The sequence below is a fragment of the Xenopus tropicalis genome, chromosome 6 (genome assembly GCF_000004195.4).
Source record: "Xenopus tropicalis strain Nigerian chromosome 6, UCB_Xtro_10.0, whole genome shotgun sequence".
Classification (NCBI taxonomy): domain Eukaryota; kingdom Metazoa; phylum Chordata; class Amphibia; order Anura; family Pipidae; genus Xenopus; species Xenopus tropicalis.
The window spans coordinates 98,967,733-98,992,113 of NC_030682.2; the positions used below are offsets into that span (position 1 = coordinate 98,967,733).

A 24,381-nucleotide genomic window follows, 5' to 3' on the forward strand; every position below is an offset into this window, starting at 1 on the left:
CCTCCCCGATTGATATCTGGTCAAAAATTGGGCAGATGTCGATTGGACAGGCTTGCTTTTTCGTCAGATCGGGGACCTGTGTGGCATTAGTCTTAAATTATTATTAACACCACAAATTACAGCTGGATTCATTGGTTACAATCCTTTTGGCTCCTCACTGGCTGTAGTTACATCATTGTAGGCAGCCATGATAAGTACTTAAATAATTTCTGTAACAGTAAATTAATTTGATGGCGCTGGAATATCCAATGCAAAATGAAGTACCTAAAATGTATAGTAATGATTAATAGCATATCCTCTTTCAAATTCTAACATAACATTTAGAATTGCTGCACGGACATTTGAAAAAAACGAGAACATTTTATCTACAAAAAAAATGCACAAAACATATTTTTATCACACAAAGAAAAAAATGGAAAACAGATAAACAAAACTTTATTAAATAAAATAGCTGTGCAACGTCTCAGACATCCAAGACTAAGCTTTACTTATTCACACAAAAAGTGGCCCAGCCACTTCAGCTTTGTAACTTGAACCCCCCATATATATTAACCAGCATAAAAAAATATATGCCATGGGGACAAAGTAGCACAGTTTTTGGTCTGACACATCTTCTTTTCACGCTTCTGGTTAAAGCAAACAAAAAGTAAAGATGGTCAGTGATGCTGATGGACAGAGACTCTCTGCTAAACTGAATAGAAGCAACTGCATGCGTGGAATATGCTTTACACTTCAGGTTCATAAAATAGTGAGATCCATGTATCCATTGATATCCAAATGACAAGCTTTGAGTATTTATAAAGAACATAAAGATACTTGAAAATAAGGTCCATCAGAGGTTACCTGAGTTGAACTTTAAAGTGTATAGCACTCGTTATATGAAAATGAATCCTAAAGTGATGAACTGATATGGGTTTCAGTAAAACATTACCAGTCCTCTCCATTAGGGAATTGTGGAATCTTCTAAAAACGTGTTGGCATTAGACACTCAAAAAGAACGTGTGTGCTTTGCCCTGCATAATAGTTTGTAATACAAAAAAATGTTTTATGCTTTCTGATAATAGGATGTCACCGGAAAACATTGGTTATGCCACACTGCCACTCCCCTGATGATTCCTGAACAACCTCTTCCAGGTCAAGAGCTTGCCCGATATCTTCCTCACCTTCCTCTTCCTCTGGGTGCAGAGAGACTTCTTCTATCAGATCTACCAGAGACACAAGAATAGTAGCTGTACTACTGTGTAAAGGTAAAGGTGGCTATTGGTTGCATATTATAAGCAATAGGTTGTTGCTCTGATTAACCTATTGCTATAAAGGTGATTGTAAAGCTGCTTGTAAAAGTTTTCATAACTACCCTTTCACCTCCCTGGTTTCAAGCTCTTCTGTGCCAGATGAAATGTTCTGATGGAGAACATGCCTTGGATGCCTTCAACCTTATCTTCTTTCAAAACTCTCACACCAGTGTAACCCTTGGGTGACAGTCCTACACAACAAAGGCTTTTGTGGGTGTGACTAGCTGGAAGGAGACTAGTATACCATCACTGAAGTTACCAGTATGTATGGTTAGTGGTACAGAAGCAGAATAGTAAATTAATTTAACAGTAAGAGGCTCTAGACAACAATCTACCTTTATAATGGCACACAAAGCATTTCTCTGCCAGAGTATATCAACAAAAAGAGAAATAAAAACTTCCTGTCTCAAATGTGCATTTATGGGACAATAACCGTCTGTCAAACACAGGCAGTACCAATGTATCAAACATTTCGCTGGCAGTTGAAATATGCAGGTGTAGAAACGCTGTGTGTGCCAAATGCTTTGAGGTACAAAAGTAGCATCCACACAAATAGAAAAAGTTAGTCTCAGATGTAAAAACAAAATCTGCTTTTTGGTAAAGAGTTATATCAAAAAATGAAGAGCTATCTCTCTATAGGGGAACAGCAGTTTGACTCAAGGGACATGATGCATAGGAACTTCGTCTAAATGCCAGCACCATTTTGTAGTAATATGTTTACATATTACTACACATTTCAATTTTAAGACCTGAAATGGAAGGATCCATCAAGCCAAAAGGGGGTCTGGAGTGAAATGAACTTTTGAATGACTGTTTTTTAAGATATTTAGTCTTACTAGTTGTAAATGGAAATTGATCACTCTGGACGGTCAGACACACTCACCAAGGGCCTCATAAAACAGCCAGGTGGGCCGGATTCGGCTCATGGGCCTTGTGTTTGACATATGTGCACCTAGCCAATCAACAAGAGGCAAGTGTGGTTACTAGGTACCACCATGCTATTTTCTGTCAGTGATCTTTGGTATTGGAAGTCATATATAATTTGAAAAATGTTAAATAGACTGCAACCATTGTATACATTTGCTAAACTTCTTGGTCTTTTCTCACTATGATCTTTTAAGAAGAATACACAATTATAAAGTGCTATGTGTCTATTTTGCTCAAACAGTGGTACTTCAGCTAAGTACATGTGTAAATAAAATATTACTGTAGCTTTATGGAGTTAATGTCCTCTAACTGTTTAGAAAATCTATCCAATTCTCTTACACTGAGGTATACAGATTCCCAAAAGGTTAAAAATGGATTTCCCTTTTTGGGAGAGTATAAAAGCCTTGGGGGGTATTAGTGTGATACGGATTACCATGCTTTTACAGGCTTTGTACAGGCAGCAGCTGTATAGTGCACTACCACTGTAGAAAGACAAATATATGTAATACAGCTGAAATTGTATCACTTATATTTCCACTCAGTTATACAAAGGATTAGAGCACTGGCCATGGTATCTTAAGGAAAGTGTATTCAAAAAGGTTGCCTACTGGAGCTGTAAAGCCATATATAGGAATATATAGGATTGTTGATGGCACAGTGGTTAATGCTGCGGTCTTCAATTAGATTACAGCCAGGGCACTAACTGAAAAAAGTCTGTATGTTCTCCTCATGTGTGCACGGGTTTCCTCTTGGTTTACATACAGGTTAACTGGCTCCTGATATGCTTGCATTCATATGATAGAGACCTTAGATTTTAAGATCTACTGGGACAGGAACTGATGTATACTCTGTATAAAGAGCCACAGATTATGTTGGTGCTATATAAATACCATAATACTAATATGTGGTCCGAGTTGAAACTGATCTTTATTGTACTGTAGAGAGGGAAGGGTTATTTTCATTCTGTTAAGCTGCTAATAAACATAGAGATGGCTAGTTTGCCAAACTAGCCTATCTCTGCCCAACCTGTTTACTATCCTGCCCACAGATCGGATGAAAAGGCTAACTATTACATCATACTGCAGAAGTTCTGGACCCTTTGGGTTCCTCTCTACTTACATATGAATATATATTTAGGAGCTGCCATATTGCTCAATAAGCAGTAGTAAGCCTTATCAATCTCCCAAAGTTATTCCAACCACATCCCTTTCTGGTCATGTGCAGCAAAACTATTTAATGTTAATGTGAAATTTGCTGTAATTGTACAATACAATACAATATACTGGTTTTCTGTCACTATTTCTGACTGCATTATATAGGAAGCCTAATTTTGGCGTAAAAGATAGAAGCTAAACCTGATAATCTTGCTGAGTAATCTTCCCATTTCTTTGTAACATCCCAAGAGAAGCCAATACTCTCTGACTTAGAGTTATGGGTACGTGAGACAAATAGTGATGGGTGGGTTGCATTGCCTTATGCTGCAGGACTGTATTGGAAATCTGCATTGCAGGGGCACAACTGCTGCTATATTTCTGATATGGGTATCCAAAACCAGTCCTGATGGCTAGTTCTGCATAGACCTACCATGGACAGAGAAAAAGCAGTGACTGGGGCATGTGGACTAGGCATTGCAACATACTCACCAGGGTAGGCATGGGTACGCTTCATATGCAGTTTCATATTGCATTTCTGGGTGAAGGTCATGGAGCAGTAGTCACATTTGTATGGCTTCTCACCCGTGTGCTTCTTCATGTGAACCTGTAGCGCACTTTTCTGGTTAAATGCTTTTTCGCATAATGTGCACTGGAATGGACGCTCTCCTGTATATGTATACATAATACACATTATTAAAGAAAACATTTCAGGTACCATACTAATTCAAAAATTATGAAGTATACTTTGGTACAGCTAAATGGACTCTGAACCTTAACCCCTAGAGCAGTGATCCTCAACCAATGGCTCGTGAGCAACATGTTACTCACCAACCCCTTGGATGTTGCTCCCAGTGCCCCCAAACCAGGTAGTTATTTTTGAATTCCTGACTTGGTGGCAAGTTTTGGTTGAATAAAAACAAGATTTACTACCAACTAAAGCCTCCTGTAAGCTGATAGTGTGCATAGAGGCTACCTAATAGCCAATCTTATTTTATTTGGCACCTCCATGAAATTGTATAATGCTTGTGTTGCTCTCTAAGTGTTTTTATATTTGATTGTGGCTCACAAGTAAGAAAGGTTGGGGATCGCTGCCTTAGGGGATCTTTCTCCTATATTCAGAGAATCAGACTTACAAGAACCACAGAAAAATGCTCAGAGCTTTGTAGATGTTTCTAGGGAACAGTGAAGTGCAGCTACATACAAATCATACTGGTAAATGCCAAATAATGCCATAACCAGGAACATGACTACAGATTATTCTACCTAACCTGTCCATAAACTAATATTTTAGATATCTGTTATCTAGGTGGGGGCTTGCTGCATGCATTATATATTTAAAAGGAATAAAGTTGTCATTGTATATATAAAATACACTTTTATAAAGTGTAAATACTTATATTCTCTTAGAAGTGAGGAAAGACATTAGCAATATTCTAAAAAAGCAAATATTAACCTTATATGAGTTGGTTTAATTTATTGATTTTTAAAAGGGATTTCAACACAAAAATACACTAAGAATCTGGTTTCCTGGGGATGACACTTTTCTGGCTCAAAAAAGGGCATTTTTAGTGGAGCAAACTATCCAGCCTAGCTTAGGAAGGTCATAATCAGTAGCTGCTCCCCAATACATTGCAGTTTCCCAACTTCCTTAGCCAGTTAGACCTGGAGTTTTGAGTGGCTGGAAAAGCAACATTTTATTTAATAAGTGTACTGGGGTTCTGCAATATTTAAATGTTTCCTAACATGGTTTGCCAAAATACAGAAAAAAAACCCAAGCATTCTTGACAACACATTTCATTTGTACATTATATTTGAGCCTGGATGTGTTTGTGTAAAGTGCTATTTAATATCACACATTCTAGTTATAACGTATTATGATACTGAGCTCATAAATACTTCTTACAGAGAAATATACCTTATTTTTACATTTATAATTCATTTTGACTGTCCAAAAAACATACATTCTAAAATGCCAAAACTTAATTATTAATATATAATACACAGTTTGGTAATTTCCCTGTGGGACCAAACTGTAAATTATATACTTATAAACGGTGCTTAGTGATATTATAAGTCACCTCGGAGTTCCATAACCTGTATAAAAGCACTTGGCCTTCGGCCTTATATGGTCATGGAACTCCTCCTAATTTATAATAGTAAATAAATTCCTATTAGCCTTCCTAAATTCTGCCCTGTCGAAGGCTAAACAGGGATACTATAACACCCTCATAAACAGTAATAAATCCAACCCAAAACGCCTATTTTCCATATTCAATACCCTTCTGCGTCCCTCGCAGACTCCATCACCTGCCTTTATGCACTCTCCCCAGGACTTTGCTGATTTCTTCCTGAACAAAGTGGAGTCCATCCACAATCAAATCCCCCCCTCTAATAATACTAACCAGCTCCTCCTTCCTCAGCCCCCCTCTGCATGTCTTAGCTCATTTGGTCCCGTAACTGGCTCTGAAGTCTCCTGACTTCTTTTGTCGGCTCCGCTCACCACTTGCTCTCTAGACCCCATGCCTTCCTCTCTGCTCAAACACTGTGCTGCTGAGCTTACTCCGGCTCTTACTCATATCTTCAACTCTTCTCTGTCTTCTGGAAGTTTCCCCTCTTCTTTCAAACAGGCCTGTGTCAAGCCCATCCTTAAAAAGGCCACGCTGGACCCGTCCTGTCTCTCTAACTACCGTCCTGTCTCGCTTTTACCGCTTGCCTCCAAAATCTTAGAGCGCATTGTCTTCTCCCGTATAACTCACTTCCTTAATGCACATAATTTACTGGACCCGCTGCAATCTGGCTTTCGGCCTGCGCACTCTACTGAGACAGCGTTGTGCAGAGTTACGAATGATCTTCAGGTTGCCAAAGCCAGAGTCACTTTTCTGTACTAATCCTCCTAGATCTATCGGCTGCGTTTGATATGGTTGACCACTCCCTCCTAATGCAAATTCTGCATTCGATTGGTCTCCGTAGTCAGGCTGCATCCTGGATCTCTTCCTACCTCTCTAACCGTTCATTCACTGTCTCCTATGCTAACAAAATCTCATCTCCAGTTCCTCTTAATGTGGGGGTACCCCAAGGCTCTGTACTTGGGCCGTTGTTGTTCTCCCTCTACACGCTGTCTTTGGGAGATCTTATCCGTTCATTTGGCTTCAAATACCATCTGTATGCTGATGATATCCAAATTTACTTTTCGACCCCTTCATTAACAGTTGAAACTGAGACTCAAATCTCTAACTCCTCCTGGCTATCTCCAATTGGATGAACCAACGCCACCTCAAACTCAACCTAACAAAAACTGAACTAATGATCTTTCCGCCTAAGCCTGGTCCTACTCCCCCCTTTTCTATCTCTATTGAAAGCCCCCTCATCAACCCTGTCAATTCCATGCGTTGTTTGGGGGTGATCTTTGACTCCAGTCTCTCCTTCTCTGACCATACTAACACCACTGTCAAAACCTGTCACTTTTTCTTACGCAATATTGCCAAAATCCAGTACTTTCTCTCTACTGTAACAGCCAGGCTGCTCATGCACGCGCTCATCCTATCCCGACTTGACTACTGTAACCTGCTGCTAACCGGCCTCCCTAACTCCCATCTTTCCCCCCTACAGTCTATATTAAACACCGCTGCCAGAATTCTCCTCCTCTCATCCAGGAGAGTTCAGGCCCTTCCCCTGCTAAAGGCCTTATCGTGGCTTCCTGTTAAACAAAGAATAGTTTACAAACTCCTTCTCTTAACCTTCAAAGCCCTCCATTCCTCTGCTCCTCACTACATCTCTTCCCTGGTGTCTCCGTACGTTCCTGGCCGACTCCGTCGTTCCTCGCAGAGCAACCGTTTGGTTGCCCCCCCCTACTACTGCTGTTTCCCGCCTTAAACCCTTCTGCCTTGCTGCCCCTTACATTTGGAATTCCCTCCCTGATGTCCTCCGGAGAGAATCCTCCCTCAGTCTTTTTAAAACTAAACTTAAAGACTACCTTTTGGAGCACTCACCCAGCACCTGATCTGGAAACTGGCACTTATACTGTAATGTCACCCACTGTGACCTATAGCACTTACATTTGCCCATTTGTGTCTGTTAGTTACCCCTCCCATATAGATTGTAAGCTCTACGGGGCAGGGACCTCCTTCATCTTGTGTTTCTGACTCTTATTCCAATTGCACCTTGTATTTATTGTATTTATTGTTGTACTTTGTATTTATCCATTATCTTTTGTATTTATCCATTATCTTTAACCCCCTGTCTGTATTAATGAATTCTACTGTACAGCACTGCGTACATAAGTAGCGCTTTATAAATAAAGATATACATACATACATACATACATACATACATAGTACTTTATTCACTATACATTTTCCTATAAGTTAATGAGCAACCTTAGCTGTCATGAAGGTGTAGCTGTGCATCTACTGATATAAGCAGCTACAGTTCAGCAACCTCTCATTACTTGTGTGGTATCTTAACTGCAGCAAAAATAAATGAAAAACTGATGGAAAGTAGAAACTATCAATTTACCATAGTTTGTGTTGTTCAAACTGCCAGTGCACTCAGCAGCCACAATCAATGCAAACGGAAGCCACAGTTTGTTTAAAAGTGCCAATGCAGTCAAGTAGGTGAGAGTTACAAATCACCAACCTCTCATAACTTACGTGATATCATAATAGCAGTACAAAATTGATATAGGTGAAAAATGGGCACTCTGTCAATTTAGCAGGGGATTTAGTGCATGCAATTTGTATATGAGAGAACTTTCCGAATGAATATAACATATACTCCCAGGCTACTTAGTGGCATCCCTTAAAGGTAGGTGTGGAAAGATCTCACTACTCATATAAGCTTACACCAGACACACATCATTACTTGCTAAGATTTTCAGTGAAATGTACCACAAGCAAAACTTTAGTGCGCATCTGTACAAACAACACAGAAGTGTGCCATACATATTCCAGTGGACTATACTGTTACAATTTATAGCACAATTAAATAAATACTGACACATATATAAAAGACTATTGCCATTTCCAGCGTCCAAAATTCTGACAGTTCAATCTCCTGAATCTCAAGGCCTAACATGCTGATGTTGTGGCATGAGGTTGTTACTTATATTATCATATATAGTGGGCAGCACCCTGACTCAATAGTGAGCAGGTGTTTGTTTTAGCATGGGTCAGTATTCCCTAAGGAAAGGTGTTAGTCTAGTGTTTGCATATTTTCACTTAAAAATCACTGTGCTTAATTTTAAATAAAATGAAATGTATAATCACAATACAGCCTCTGTAAAACATGGAGCCAGATTCAAATAAATGAGAAAACTTTACTTTATGGTTTATCATGTGAGATTCAATTTAAGGAGAAAAACTTTTCTTACTTTGGTTACAGTTTTTCCCATAGACTTCAATAGAGAATTCATGTGAGGTAAGTTTTTCTCATTGATTTACATCTCTATGGCTCTATGACACAAACTGGTATTATATAAGGAGATAAGTCTTTGTCATTGTATTTAATCTAGCCCATAGTAAGCAATGGTTACCTGTATGAATGCGACTATGCCTTTCCAGCTGACTTGGTTTAGCAAATGCTTTATCACATGTATCGCATTTAAATAATTTTGGCATCTGCGAACTTCGTGATGGGCCTGGCTGGTGTGTCTGCATGTGCTCCTATGAGAAACAAAAAAGAAATTATACCAGGTGCACAATGTATCAGAAAAGGGGTGAATAAGAAAGGAAAGGCAAGGTTAAAACTTCAGCCTGTTACCTTTAGGTGAGATGCTCTTTTAAAGGCTTTATTGCAGAGGTGGCAAACATGAATTCGCTCTTTGCCATGAGCTTCTTTGTTGTGCTCTGCCAGTATAGCGGCTGAGGGAAAGCAATGATTGCATTCAAAACACTGATGTAATCTGCCTTCCTTGTCAGCTTGGCTGTTCTTTTCAATTTGTGCATCACCAGTAACCTAGAGACATTATAGGCAAAACATGTCGCTCATAGTGTATAAAACTATGCAGTCGCAAACAAGACATCAGTTATTAATTATTTTTAAAGATGAGAGGAACAGTGGCATGTGCATCTTTGTTTCTGTAGTAGTACCTACAGCTAAATTTTCTTATAACAAGGGGATTGAAAGTTGTAGCTGTATTTCACTATAGCATCTAGGGAAGTGCTCTCCAACTTTCTACACAGAATAGAACAAATTCTATTACAATTATGATGTGATAGGTAGACTAGACTAGAACTTGACTAGACCCTGACTGAAATTCAGGATTTCAGTCAGGATCTAGTCAAGTTCTAGTCATGTTCTTTAAGATCCAGGGCCCCATTCATTAAACCACAACATTTTTTTTTGAGAAAAAAATCGTATGTTTTCTAATTTATAGAACGTTTTGTAATGTCCACGATAATATTGACAAAATTCCACAACTTTTTTTTTCTTGGTTTTTGTTAACTTCCACAAAAAAGTTGTATTTTTCGCAACGACTACGACCATTTCGGAATTCATTCAAGCTTTGGTATTGTGATCTTTTGCCCAGGGTGGATCTGTAGAGTGCCACTGAGTCCTATGGAAGGCTTCCAAAATCATACATTGAAGGTTTCAAAGCCAGAAATGTTTCCGCACCATTTACGAACGTTCGGATCCAAAAATTTTGTGACTTTCAGAACGCAACCACGATATTTTTGTACGACCAAGAAAAGAATTGTCTTGACATTTTCGAATGAGAAATTAGAAATTAGCGTGGTTACTCCAAATTTTTTTTCTAATGAATGGGCCCCTCAGTGTTCATCTGAACCATATTGGATTGAATTTAAAGACCTGGACAACTGGATTTAACAATTTTGTTTTCAGAGTCAGATGCGAATAAGCAAATCAGAACTTAGATTCAACAAATCCAAAAAACAAGCATTCAGTGAATCCTCTAGTTTAAGCAGTTCTGAATGCTATTCAAAATCTTTAGAAGGCTGTATGCCTACGCCAAAAGTTGAAAAGCAAACAAGCTTTTTCTAAACTAAAAAAAGAGGAAATTTGGATAAAAAGTCTTTAGCTATATACAATGCAAGGCAGCTGTGTTGCACACATTCATGAAAGCTTATACTGACATCTTGCAGGAAGCAAAAATTGCCCTGTTCAGTCAATTACAATGACAGGTTCCTAGGTTTATATATTAGCTTTAGAAAATGATTGATATTACCAAAAAATTCTTCCATTCAGCGTAAGCAAATCTAGTACCTGGTAACTGAGCTCACTTGATGGCTGTGTCGCATGGCTCACCAAAATGACCTGCTGTGGGCCTGCTCCATTCGGTCCAGCCAAGCTGCTATCAGAAAGGATTCCTGGGAACTGCTGAGCCTAATAAAAAATAAGCACATTTAAAATGACCAATTTGAAAGTAAATGTTTACAAGTGCATTTTGTACAGTATGAAGGGAACAATAAATATACTAAAATAGTTTGTGAGAATGTATTAACATGACATACTTATATCATGAGACATCACCATTAAACTCATTACTATAAATATGTACAATTTATATGTTTAGCTATAAACTGGAAATATATTGTAAAACAATGTAAATCATTGTCTTTTAATATATTCATTGCATTTTTCTGCAATTACACACATAAAAGAACAAACAGTTATAGATCTTGCATGTATAAGAAATCATAACATTTATCTGGAGCAGGGGTCCCCAACCTTTCTTACTGGTGAGCCACAGTCAAATGTAAAAAGACTTGGAGAGCAACACAAGCATCATAAAAGTTCATAGAAGTGCCAAAGGCTAAGATTGGCTATTAGGCAGCCTCTATGCACACTATCAGCTTACAGGGGGCTTTATTCGGTAGTAAATCTTGTTTTTATTCAACTAAAACTTGCCACCAAGTCAGGAATTTAAAAATAACTACCTGCTTTGAGGGCACTGAGAGCAACATCCAAGGGGTTGGTGAGCAACATGTTGCTCACGAGCCACTGGTTGGGGATCACTGATCTGGAGGGATTCTTAAAGAGCAAAATATATATATACCCCCTTTTATAATAAAAGGCACCATAGCAACCAATAAGATGTTTGCTTTTAAAGTGACCAGTAAATTCAACCTTCTGATTCGTTGAAATGGGTTACTGCTCTTTGTCAAACGTTGTGCCTTTTATTACACAACTCCCATAGAGTTTTACAAACTATGGGGTTGATTAACTAATTATTATCATGAAGAGATCAATTCCAAGTGATCCATGGCAATTATTAGGGTCTATTAATTAAATGATTTCAGTAATGACTGATTAGTGATGGATCTAATACATTTTATTGTTCTTCGCATTTCCTGAAAAGTAGATTTTGCACTGATACTGACTTTCACACACTAAATGGCTTCTATTCTGTTGTGATACTGTTTAGACCATACTGATCTTATATGACAAAAACTGCTGTTTTTATCAATGGAGGATTCTGGATGTAGGGTGATTAACATAGAGATGTAGACTGTAACAAGCAATTTAAAGACAATTTAACTTGCAGCAATGTAGCAATAACACACCAATAAAAAAAACATATAAAAACGTATCCCAGTACCTTTTAATATTTCCCTACAATTGCCTTTTACTTTTAATTAGGTGCATTTTATGCATTATCATTTAAAAAAAGAGCAGACAGACAATGCAATGAACTGAGACACAGGTAGTAGCATCTGTCATAGCTACTACTGTGACAGCAGAACTGAAAGCAGCATCCATAGCAACACTGACGGTAATACTATCTATTTAAATAAAAAAACAAATTAATTCTGTTGCAAAATATTGGGATAATAGAAATCGCCTGTATATGGTCATGAAACTCCTTGTTTACTTTCAAGTAACCTTATATTTTACAACAGAGTGGGCATTATTCTCAATACAAGACTGTGCACATTAGAGTCACAAAAAGCATAATTATTTTTAAGGGAGGTAATTATTTTTAAAATGACATCACTTAGCACTGTTTACAAGCACAACTGCAGGTGGTTAATGCTATGCAATTGCGCCTGTTTTAGGGTTTGTGCAAATGGGAGTTTTGCACCTGCATTCAACGCAGGTCCAAAGGCCTGTCTGTGTGAGCCCTTATTATATCTGCCACAGCTGCCATAGGTATAGGTAAAAACCAAAGTGATCAAAGAAGAATAGAATTTTACTGTAGTTTATTAATTTTTGAATCAGTTTTGGAGATCATTGTGGTTTCCCCATTCCTCAGCACCAACAAATTGCTCTTGCCATAATGACTGTAAAATCCTATTTTCAGAAAATAAGCATTAACTTTTCTAAGCCTGCTGGGATTGAAACATGGCCCCTGCTAAATTATGTTTAGAGCTTTGCTTTTAAAAGTATGAACCCTGTTTGACAGAAAAACATCAGGGGGAAAATATCCATAGGAATTACACAGTAAATATGGTACTTACAGTTTGTGAAATAAAGTCTATTTTGACTTACAGTGCTGTTATAGAAACACTGAATGCACAACATAGCATTTTGTAGATTTTTTAGCACCACTGCATTTTGTTAACCTAATGCTTAAAAATCGGGTGTGTTTGCCACTTTCCCACCTGATGCAATATCATGTATTTCCATATTGTATTTTTACCATATTAGATTAAATGAATGCTTAATTAAGCGTTCTTACCCACAAGCCTCTTTGAATTAGTGCTAATGTCTTTAGCTGCTTGGAGACTAGGTTTTCATTTGGGAAGGCATGCTAGAAAGAAACCCTGAAAGCTGTGCCAATTATCAGAGCCTTGAAAATATTATTTCTGGGACATATTGAGCAATTAATTTATGTTCAGTCACTGTTTTACTATAATCTCTCTCATTATTTTATTTTACATCAACAAAATCCAAACTGTTACATACAAAGTAATTGTATGACATAAAAGGAAAGGAAATGAGACACAGCTGAGGCATATTAATTTATTTAAAAAGCCCTGGATTCCAATTTGTGAGCTCTTTCTGGATGTAAATGTTATCTACAGCTCTTCAAGTTAATGGCTGTGCAAACTAGATTGGTTTTGAGCACTAGCTTCTAAGAAATACTTGCCATGTGCTATACAAAATGATAGGTACTTATACTGTTTACTGAATAAAATAGCATATTTTGCCTTCTATAGAAAAATGCTTTTGAGAAGGACATCCGGGTTTCCGAGTACATACATGTTCTAATTCTGCACTAGGACCACAATAACTAACCTTAGCCACTATAAATAAGAACAGACATTTGCTCAGTGTAAAGCAAATATTAGAGCAGTGCTCTCTTATTCACTTTCTGTAAAGCATAATATACCAGGCATAAAAAAAATATAATAAAAGGTACTAATTTAGCCCAGGAGCAGTAACCCATAGCAACCAATAAGATGTTTGCTTTGAAACAGGAGACCAGTAAATGCTGCCTGCTGACTGGTTGCTATGGGTTACTGCTCATGGGCAAACTTGGTGCCTTTTATTATATAACCCCCTATAATCCTTATTTTTGTTCATATTATGTTAAAAAAGGTGTAAATCTTAAACAGTGAATTTGCACATTAGTTATATTCTAAAAACAAATTAACTTGCAAATGTATGCAATTTTTTTCATATGAATTGGTACCTGTGAGGTGATATTGAGAGTCACGGCATCTAGGCCTCCAGAAAGCATGCTTTGTGTGTCAGCTAGAGTCAGTGTGACACTACCATCACCTCCCATTCCAGAAGACATGACTAAATTCTGAGTTGAAACCGGGGCTTGTGATATTGATGTTGTGCAAGGGAGGCTGCCAGATGATGTTGTTAATTCTGGAACAAACATACAAAGCATACCAAACAGATCATCAACATAAACTATCATTAACTATTACTAACTCTGTAGATAGGCCAGCCACATCTATTAAATCTGTGAGAATGTGGCAATTTACTATCATCTATCTATCATCAATTTCTATCAATATCAATAGTTTAAGTAAAGTTCACATAGGATTATACCATGTAAGTGGGTAAAAGCTATATTAGAGGAACAAATAAATGGACAGTCATATAAAAAATGCACAGTACAAATGTATACTTTGGTAAATCTGTGTACAAAGGGACATTAAATTATAAAATGTACTTGAAACAAGAATATGTTTATGCTAAAAGCTGTATTAAAGGAACATTAACAACAAAAATGAAAGTGTTTTAAAGTAATTAAAATATAATGTACTGTTGCCCTGCACTGGTACAACTGGTGTGTTTGCTACAGAAACACTTGTATAGTTAATATAAATACCCTGCTGTGTAGATTTGGGGGCAGCCATTCAAGCTGGAAAAAAGGCACAGGCACATAGCAGATAACAGATAACCAATGTAGAATACAATAGTGTTTTATCTGCAACCTGCCTGTGCCTTTTCTCCTTTAGGGCTCTGATACATGGGGAGATTAGTAACTCGCGACAAATCTCCCTTGTTGCGGGCAACTAATCTCCCCGATATGACATCCCACCGGCGAAAATGTAAATTGCCGGTGGGATGGCATACGCGGCGGCGAGATTTGCGGAAATCGCCAAAGAGCAACTTTGGAGATCGCGCCGCCGCGTATCCCATCCCACTGGCGATTTACATTTTCACCGGTGGGATGTCATATCGGGGAGATTAGTCGCCCGCAACAAGGGAGATTTGTCACGGGCGACTAATCTCCCCGTGTACCAGAGCCCTTAGATGGCTGCCCACATGGCTACATAGCAGTTTATTTATATAAACTATAGTAGTCTTTCTGAGGCAAACACATCATTTGGACCAGGGCAGGCCATGAGTACATTTTATAGTAATTACTTTTATACACTTTCATTTGTTGGTGTTACTGTTCCTTTAAGTAAGGCTTTCCTGAGAATTTGCAAAAAAAAAGTGACCCAGAAAACAAGGAAAGTTTCTGAGGAGTTTTGTAAGGACACTGTGCACACTGTGTTTGGCTATGCGCATATAGCCGCAGGCCCCTTTTCCAAACACAGAGACCCATGACATTGCCCTTGAAACCAGTGCTGACTGCATTAGTCAGAACAGAATCCAAGAGGGGTGGGTGGGGAGGCACATTGGTGTCTCCTCACCTGCCCCCTAACTTGCATGTCATTTACATGTGCAGGTAAGGGACATCTCACATCTGGGCTCTGTGGCTGATGTGCCTCCTGATGCTGCTTTTTGCACCGAGTGCCAGAGCCAGCGCTCACTACAGAGAGCAGCAGACCCCTGGTTGCAAGTGCTACTTAGATGAGCATAATGGGTCTAAGAAAATCACCTCTCTTGTGTTGTATGATCCTTTATTTACTTTCAGATACTATGAAGCATAATTATAAAACAGAAAACAATAAACCTGTATACTTCACTGTGTGTATATTTTTATATGGACTAGGAAAAAGGCTATAAGTTTCTGTATATGATCATTCCCAGACTAGCACTGTAAAATGACATGGCTTCACATTTTATATTCTCTTTTGAATTCTTTTCTGCTTACAGGCTGCAGTTTATTAGAAAAGAATTGTTTAAAATTCAAATTCATTTTTTGAAGAAACTATTGTTTTTTTATCCTTTCCTTTGTTATAGTTTCTAGCTTTATGTTTTCTTCTCTGGAAAAAAAAGGTCACAGGAGATTCAGTAACTGTTTTACATTTCTTGGTGAAAGTAAGTTAGCAGAAACAATATTCATACATATCCCATTACTATTTAATGTATTGTTTTCATTCAAAGAAAAGTTACTCCTTTTGTTTTGACTACTACAAGAAGTAACAAGAGAATATGCAATATCCTAGCAGATAAGAAACTTGGTGGGCTAGACAGCATTCTGATCGTTTAAATTAGATAATTTATAGTTAAGAAACAGAAACAAAAGCATAGCTAGCAATGGATAAATTAAGTTACCTGAGGTAGTTGTCAAAGTATTGGCTTGTGACAGCATTTGATCATTACTTAATGATAAAGAGGTCTCAGGTGCCTGATTTGTGATTGCTGGTGTATTGAGTCTCAAATTCCCATTTAGATCATTGTTTCCAGAAGGTCCAAGCTGCATGATATCTTGACCTAACAGAGTAGACATAGCATGTGACTATGGGGGTTACATGGTTACATTGGGTCTATCAATGTAACTTGAGTCTATCAAGTTCAACCCTTTCAAGTAAACCCAGCACACACAAACCTATACTGACCTATCTATATACACTCACATACATAAACCATATATACCAACATCAATACTATCTGTAGATTTTAGTATCACAATAGCCTTGGATACTATGCATGTTCAAGACCTCATCCAAGCCCCTTTTAATGACATTCACACAATCTGCCATTACAACATCACTAGGAAGGGCATTCCTCAACCTCACTGCCCTCACCATGAAAAAAAACACTTACAGTGCATCAAATGGAAGCTCTGTTCCTCTAATCCAGTGATCCCCAACCAGTGGCTCGTGAGCAACATGTTGCTCCCCAACCCCTTGGATGTTGCTCCCAGTGGCCTCAAAGTAGGTGCTCATTGTTGAATTCTTGGCTTGGAAGCAAGTTTTGGTTGCATACAAACCCAATATAATGCCAGATAGAGCCCTCTGTAGGATGCCAGTCCACATGGGGCCTATTAAATAGCCAATTATTGCTCTCATTGGCACCACCAGGAACCTTTTTTATGCTTGTGTTGCTCTCCAACCCTCTTTCTATTTGAATGTGGCTCACGGGTATAAAAGGTTGGGGATCCCTGCAGTCTAATCTAAAGGGGTGGCCTCTGGTGTGATAGTTGTTTTTATGGGAAAAAGAACACCCCCCTATCTGCCTATAATGCCCTCTAATGTACTTGTACAGAGTAATCATGTCCCCTTGCAAGTGCCTTTTTTCCAACAACCCCAACCAACTAAAAAGAATAACAGTGTGCAACTGTAGTAATGGTGTTAAACTAACCAGATATTGTAAGTGTTATTTCCTGTGGAGATCCAGTGGAAGTTGTAGGTGTAGAACCTGTAGCATGAGCCAACACATGGCTGAGGCTGGAGTTATTAATGGTCAGCGTGATTTCATGTTGTCCATTAGAAGGAGGCACCAAGCCTTGGGAAGCCATCACCTGAGAGAGGTCTTGGCCAGCTGCATGGAACAAAAAGGACACAATTAAATAATTATGCAATTGTTACTTATTTGTCCTTTACAAAGATGCTTCCATTAAGTCCCAAGAACATTTTTCCCTGTTAAATGATTTACTTTTTCTTAACTGCATGTTGTGAAAGGAAAGTCACTTTCTAACTGCCACTGTAACTAAACAAATATTTCAAAGCTGTTAGTGTGGATTCTCACAAAAAATCTAGCAATATATAACTAGATACATTAAGAAATGTCAATTAAAACAACAAAGGCTGACAAATCAAATTAGCTTTATTGTCAGTAATAAGACACCCTAAGCATTACAGTGTGCAAGGCACCCATAGTATTGCACCGTTAATCCAGATACCCATTAATTACTGCATATGCATGCATTAATATATGTATACAATGTACAAATGTACACAAAATGCAAAGTACAAATATAACATAACTTGAGCTCCAGAAATATTTTACATTTGTATAGTTGTGTATAGGATTTCATCAGCCATAATTTAATAGAAAAAAAGAAAACCTGCTAGCACTCCTACTCTTTATTCATTGCACCTGGCCCATAATACAGCAAAAAAGTGAAAAACACAGCACTTTCAAAATAGCACCTATCAACAGAATCAGCAGGGCACATCTGTAATGCTTAGGGTATCTTGCACACTTTTCCAGATATAAATTTATATTATATCAGTTCTTAGAATTATGCATTGCTGATGACAGTATATTTTTCATTAGTCACTATGGAGCTGTTTATTTTGTGCAAAAACTCACAAATTTGAATTAGGGTTTTTAAAACTCAAATCCTTGCGATTTAAGTGCAAATGACTAAAAAAACTATTTTATGTAAATATTTGGCATCATACTTTTTGCACTGTAGTGGACTACCTTAAGGTTGCAGCTTCCCCAGTCCTGGACCTTTACAATATTTTCTGGCTAAATGAGCAGTGAATTGGATGATCACAATAAAACTTTTAACTGGGCAAGAAAGCAAACTGAAGCTTATGTTTTACAATCATAAAGTGAGGAGGTTAACCTGTGCGCTTTAAGAGAATTGCAGGAACATACATGTACTGCTGGAACTCAACACCGACTCCTGCTCAGCCATGGGTCCTATTGTCAGGCTGGAAGATGAGGATGTGGGAGGTTGTAGAGACAGACTTGCTATTGGTTGAAGTACAACATTAGCTGGTTGGTCAGTGGTTTGCAGGCTGCTGGTTGGCTGGGCTGTATTGGGATCCCCAGGAATCTGCTGGGGAATTATACTGGTGTGCTGAAGAGTTTGCTGTAAAAGGCTGGGATCAATCTAGGAGGACCAAAGAGAATTAAAGAAAGTAATTATAGAAAATGATGTTATTATTATGCTCATAGGAATAGATCAGATCTTTATTATATAACTGATACCTGTAGTGTTATGTTGTTTATGCTTGTAGCATCTATGCCAGAAATCTGAACATTCTGTCCAACAAGATTGGCAGCGAGCTGTAACTGAATTCCTTCCAGTGTGGCCAAGCTACCATCTGAGAGGGATACTGTTAAATCCCCACCAGCTGTAGAAATATAGGAGAAGGAAAAAAAGAAATCACACTTCATTACATGCCTACCAAATGATCATGTTTGTGCAGCTAATGCACAACTGACAAATTATCAGCAACCTTACTTATTCAGCAAAACATGACATTTTGCCTCATTAACTCCCCCATATATATTGAACTAATGCTGAACAGACTGCACTTAATCTAATAGTTAGAAATTGTTAGAAATAGAACATTTTTATGTCTGTGTGTATTTTCTCCATGTTATGGGGTCCTGCACAGGTACAAAAGGGTGGTTAAACTATTTGCTGGTACCTCAGCTTAGGCTACTAAGCAGCACAATTCAAATGTCAGCACAAGTGTACACTGATGTTGCTTTTAAATATGGTAGTCCCCTTCAATCCCCACTGGTCTTATAATGTGACTTAAGGCGATTTCTTGTATGAAGTATAAACTAGACCAGGGCTGTCCAATTACCAATGCCTTTTTTTCTTAGATAAAACAAACTGTAGTTCAGACAAAATCACAAAAGTTTTATGGTCCGGGACAATATCTGCTTACCTGATACAGAAGCAGGGAGAATTGCTTGCCCAACAAGTCCCTGCAGGCTTTGATCAAATTGGCTTGAAAGAACAGAACTATTAGTGATGAAGACACTAGGGTCTGTGGCTGATGTGTTAAGTAGGTTTATCGGCTGCAGTGACTCAGTTGTGGTAGTTGTGGCACTAGATGGGGGTGCTACAACTTGAGAAAGATGCCTGCGTACAACCGGCTTCCTGATTCTTTTGGCATCAGCTTTGTAATGACATTGAATATGAGTTTTCCTGCGTCCAGATGTTCGGAAGCGCATATCACAGTGAGGGCACTTGAATGGCTTTGCACCTGTATGCAGACGCATGTGAACTTTCAGGCTACCTTTCGTTGAGAAAGAATTACTGCAGACATGACAGCTGAACAGTTTTTGCCCTAAAAATATAAATATATGTTAAAGGATAAGAAAGAGGCAAATTCTATTTCCATGAAAAAATATGCAACTGTAGACTAAGGTTTCCAATTTAAGTCACCAAGGTACAAATCTAGATACTATAGATACTGCCTATAGGTACTTGCAATTGTGAAATACTTATTTTCTTTTGAGAGTCCACTTACCATATGGAGAAAAAAATGTAAAAAAACATTGTAAAACAAAAACTAAAAACAAAGAGATGACCCTCTAAAGAAGTGCATCCCAAACTTTAGAGCCTGTAAAAGTAACTGAAGGAAGTGCAGCCTGAAGGCCAGTTAGGGCTATATTTATGCTCCTAGATGCCCAGCCTGAAGGTCAGTTATGATAAGATTTGAGAGGAACACTTATATACTATCTTATATATTCTTTGAACTAAAGCAATGAGCGATATGTATAACTCTTTCAAATCACCAGACGGTGTTCTGTTGTCATCTGTTGACAAATTTTATAAGTTGAGACAGGTACTATGACAGATAAGAATCAAATAATACAACTCATGAGTACAATGTGCAAAGGAGGAATGTATAAAACCATTCCACAATTTCCTCATGGGTAGGGTAAAATAAATACAGAGAAGTAATGCAATAATAAGTTTTGGTCAGTATACACTGTACTACAAGTTAGAAAATCTGTTGTTGCACCCAGAAAGTAAACAAGTTAAGATGAATAAAGCAATTTAGAGTTGCAGCAAAGAAGAAAATAAAATATAAACAAAGGTTCAATAACTTACAACTTAGCTTTATTAAAAAAGTATATCTGTTTATGAGCAAACCATAGAACATAATGGCCTGTCACGTTCTGATTTTTATGTCCTTTTAGGTGTCTCTGTAAATCTCTCTTTTTATACTTAGAACCCTAGACAAATCAATTCTAATTGAGTGCTTAAGTTTTCACCACTGCTTACATATTATCATCTCTGCAAAATCAAAGTGAATGTTTATTGGTCTAATTATACAATCCTCAGGTTTAACGGCAGCCAGTCAAGAAGTGAGCCATCAATAGGGCCTAATCCCTTAATGGGTATTGAACCGCAAATGTGTCAGAGGTGCAGCTAAACAGTCAACAGATCCAAGGGCAGACTAACAAACAACTTTCTGCCACAGAAAAAAAAACTCAACCAGATGGCTCAGAAATGGGGATGAATATTTTATGTAGCTTTTAAGACTCCTTCACACAAGTGATTCAGATTGAGAAGTTGAAATTAGCTGTGATTCATGTAGCTTTAACTTTGAAGAAACAGTAATGGAACTGCTAGAATAGCAAGGGCTCAACAATTTTACTTTGATTTCCTTTACTACAAAGTTGGATCAGATGCAGTTACTGCTGCAAGTAATCATCAAACAATAAAGTTGCAAACATTTTTAGATCCCCATATAACCTTGGCAATAGCCAACAAATAATGTCCAGAACAACCCACCAAAGGTTTGTGATCACTGACCTAACATTGCTTTTAAACATTTATAATACTACAGTGTTACAGAGACTTTGATATATATACATTATTGCCACTTCAAGAATAAAATAGTGTCTAATTGTATACTTATCAATAAATACACCTGTTTCCTGTGGATATAGAATGTAGTTATAGAAAATGGAAAGATAGCTAAAACTTGTTTCAGTAACACTTCTCTTTAATACCAACACATATTTCTGCTTTTCCCCAAATTTCCCACTGTATATTGGTACAGAAGCACCAATTTTAAGAGCAATGATAAATTACGTGCTCAGAATGTACTCTGTGGCACTTGAATATTCATGAAAAAATGAAACATTAACATGAAATTTCATAAATAGATAAATGGGAGTAGGATATGGTGTGCAACCATGACAACCAATGTGTATTTTAAAAATGCTGAAATTACTTTTTAAAAAAAATCAAATATTTCAGAACAAAGAATAAAAACTGCCTATACTATAGGGATACCAACTTGTCCTTTAACAAAGACCATATATGGAATCCATATGCAATATTTAGTACAAGGTGCATAATGCATACAGAGCTCTCTATCAGCAACAATTAATATCTATTACAGGTATCGGACCCCTTATCCGGAAAACCATTATCCAGAAAGTTTATTACCACATCCAAATCCATTATAAAAGCATTTTAAAATCCCAGCTGTCAATCATATAATGCCTGCCCCGCCTCTATGCCTTAGGCATAGAGGTGGGGCAGACAGTTACTTTCACTTTCAATTCAGAACTTCTTAGATGTTGTTGCCCTCCTCACATTCCCCCTCCATCCTCACCATCTAATTATGTAACCAGTGCATGGACATGGGCATTAGTTCCCCCCACACTGGCACAGAAACAAGATTTTGGCAGGATGCAATGCCTGCTTTGATAACAGTGTCCACAAAATGGCACCTGCCTGCTTGCTGAAATTGAGAATTCCAAGGCTGAAGAAAATAAGATTACAATAATTTATATAGTGTAAGTAAAGTTTATTTTGCTTGCCAAACACAATAGAAAACAATTTGAAATTATTTCTTAAGGTGACAGGTCCGCTTTAAGGTAGGAGATCCGAATTACGGCAAGTCCCCTTATCCGGAAAAACCCAGGTCCCGAGCATTCTGGATAATGGGTCCCATACCTGTATAGCCATCAGTTTATTAGTTATATAACTAATATGCTTTGTGTAAAGTGAAAACCACTGTAATTTACATTTCCACTAACCTGCATGTGTTTTCACATGAGAATCCAGCGTTGATTTAACAGTGAAACTCTTTCCACATTCGTCACATTTAAAAGGTTTTTCACCAGTATGGATGCGGATATGCCTAAATTAAAATAAACCAACTGTTCGTTAAGTTTTATAGCACTGAATCTTCCCAGTGGTTGACCTAGTATTTTAGCTACTCATACAGAATGTTGGAGAGCCAGATTAAATGAAAATGATGATGTCATACAGTGAAGTCAATGGAGCCCTTGAGCAGGCCGGGGGTCATAACATTTCTTTGGAGGGCCCCACCCTGCCCACAGGCCCCATCTGGACAGACCTGCCCTAAATTAAAGACACGGGACACATAGGACAAAGATATTGTATATGTAGGAAGTTTAAACTCAAAAATATATTTTATGCAGAATATTACTAAACAAAAAAGTAATGATTACCCCTGTAAATGGGATGATAACTTCTGTGATTTAATGGTAAGAATGCAACAATAAAACAATATGAAGAATTCAGTAAATAAGCAAAAGACAGTAATTAGAGCCCTATAATCTATGCTACATTTTAAATCTTTATTAAAAGGTTACTAGCAAAGGAAACCAGAATCCACTCTCTTTAACACTGTATGGCAAGATTAAGCAAATAGCTTTAAAAAAAAAAAAGTTCATCTATTTTTAATTTGCCTTATTTTAATATTCTTAGTGAATGAAGAGATCCCCCTATTGGCAATTCTGTTACACTGCCATGTTTACATTCTATGGAGAGTACATTAAAGCTCGCTCTCATAATTATCGGTAATAGTGATGCATGTTTATTTAGAGAGTGCTGCTTTTGAGATGGAGATGTAATCAGATGCTTTCGCTTGGCAAATTGCTGGGTAAATTATGTTTTGTTACCATCTTGGAATAACACACTGTATACGGGTTGAAAGTTTTAGGAAAACAGTTACAAATTGTCAGTGCTAAACAAACAGCATCTTCTAAGCTAATGCATTATTTATACTACTAAAATGATTCTAAAAAAAAAGCTCTCAACAAGACAATAATTTCCAGTTTATGTATTTGCATTATTATAAAAAGAAAGTAAAATTGTTGTCTTTTACATTTTGCAGTGAATGCTTTGTAGAAAGAATATACTCTGTAGGCTTATTTTGTACAATTCTCCAAGTAAAGAATACAGAAACAGAAAACAGCCATATGCCTTATTTCAGGGAAACCCTTATGACATTTCCTAAACAGTTCAATTTGAGGAAAATGCTTGGGCCTTGGTAACAGATTTCATATTTGCATTTTTTTTCCAATTAATTACAGGCCTGTTGCCAATGGAATCATTAATATAGTTTTTCATGGAAGTAATAAAGCATATGGCTAGTATTAGTGTATGTATTGGGTCATTAGTTGGTTAAGCGGATATACAATCAGAATGACTTTCTGAGTAGTGGTCTGATCATTTGTTCCTTTTTAATACAGATATATGAGAAAGCCCCATATTGCTTGGCTGAGTAGTAATCAATTTAGCTGGCTGTTGCCTGGTTACTTAGAAACAAGTGATTTATACATGATGTTATCTAATTATCATTAAACCAAGCAGCGTATGAATTGCATATGTAGCTGGTATGAAAGCAAGGCTGTGGCAATGCAAGAGTAGGGTAAGGTTTCTCCAACTCAGTCTAACTGAAATTTAGTATCCCTTTAAAACTGGGCACACTAATAGCACA

General features: G+C 37.6%; 1 protein-coding gene across 2 annotated transcripts in view; it reads right to left on the minus strand.

The window, feature by feature from the left end:
- Positions 1-415: 415 nt before the first annotated feature.
- The window catches only part of znf236 (zinc finger protein 236), a 74,918-nt gene continuing 50,952 nt past the window's right edge, over positions 416-24,381 (minus strand). For both annotated transcript variants that reach the window (XM_012965378.3, XM_012965379.3), the window contains 12 exons: positions 22,670-22,773; positions 19,549-19,953; positions 18,857-19,002; positions 18,521-18,758; positions 17,273-17,452; positions 16,244-16,402; positions 13,968-14,152; positions 10,595-10,714; positions 9,131-9,325; positions 8,904-9,033; positions 3,863-4,039; positions 416-1,205 (listed from right to left, as the gene is read on the minus strand). In XM_012965378.3, coding sequence (XP_012820832.1) covers positions 1,069-1,205; positions 3,863-4,039; positions 8,904-9,033; positions 9,131-9,325; positions 10,595-10,714; positions 13,968-14,152; positions 16,244-16,402; positions 17,273-17,452; positions 18,521-18,758; positions 18,857-19,002; positions 19,549-19,953; positions 22,670-22,773 — 2,176 coding nt within the window. In that variant the 3' untranslated portion in view covers positions 416-1,068. The remainder of the gene's footprint in view (positions 1,206-3,862; positions 4,040-8,903; positions 9,034-9,130; positions 9,326-10,594; positions 10,715-13,967; positions 14,153-16,243; positions 16,403-17,272; positions 17,453-18,520; positions 18,759-18,856; positions 19,003-19,548; positions 19,954-22,669; positions 22,774-24,381) is intronic.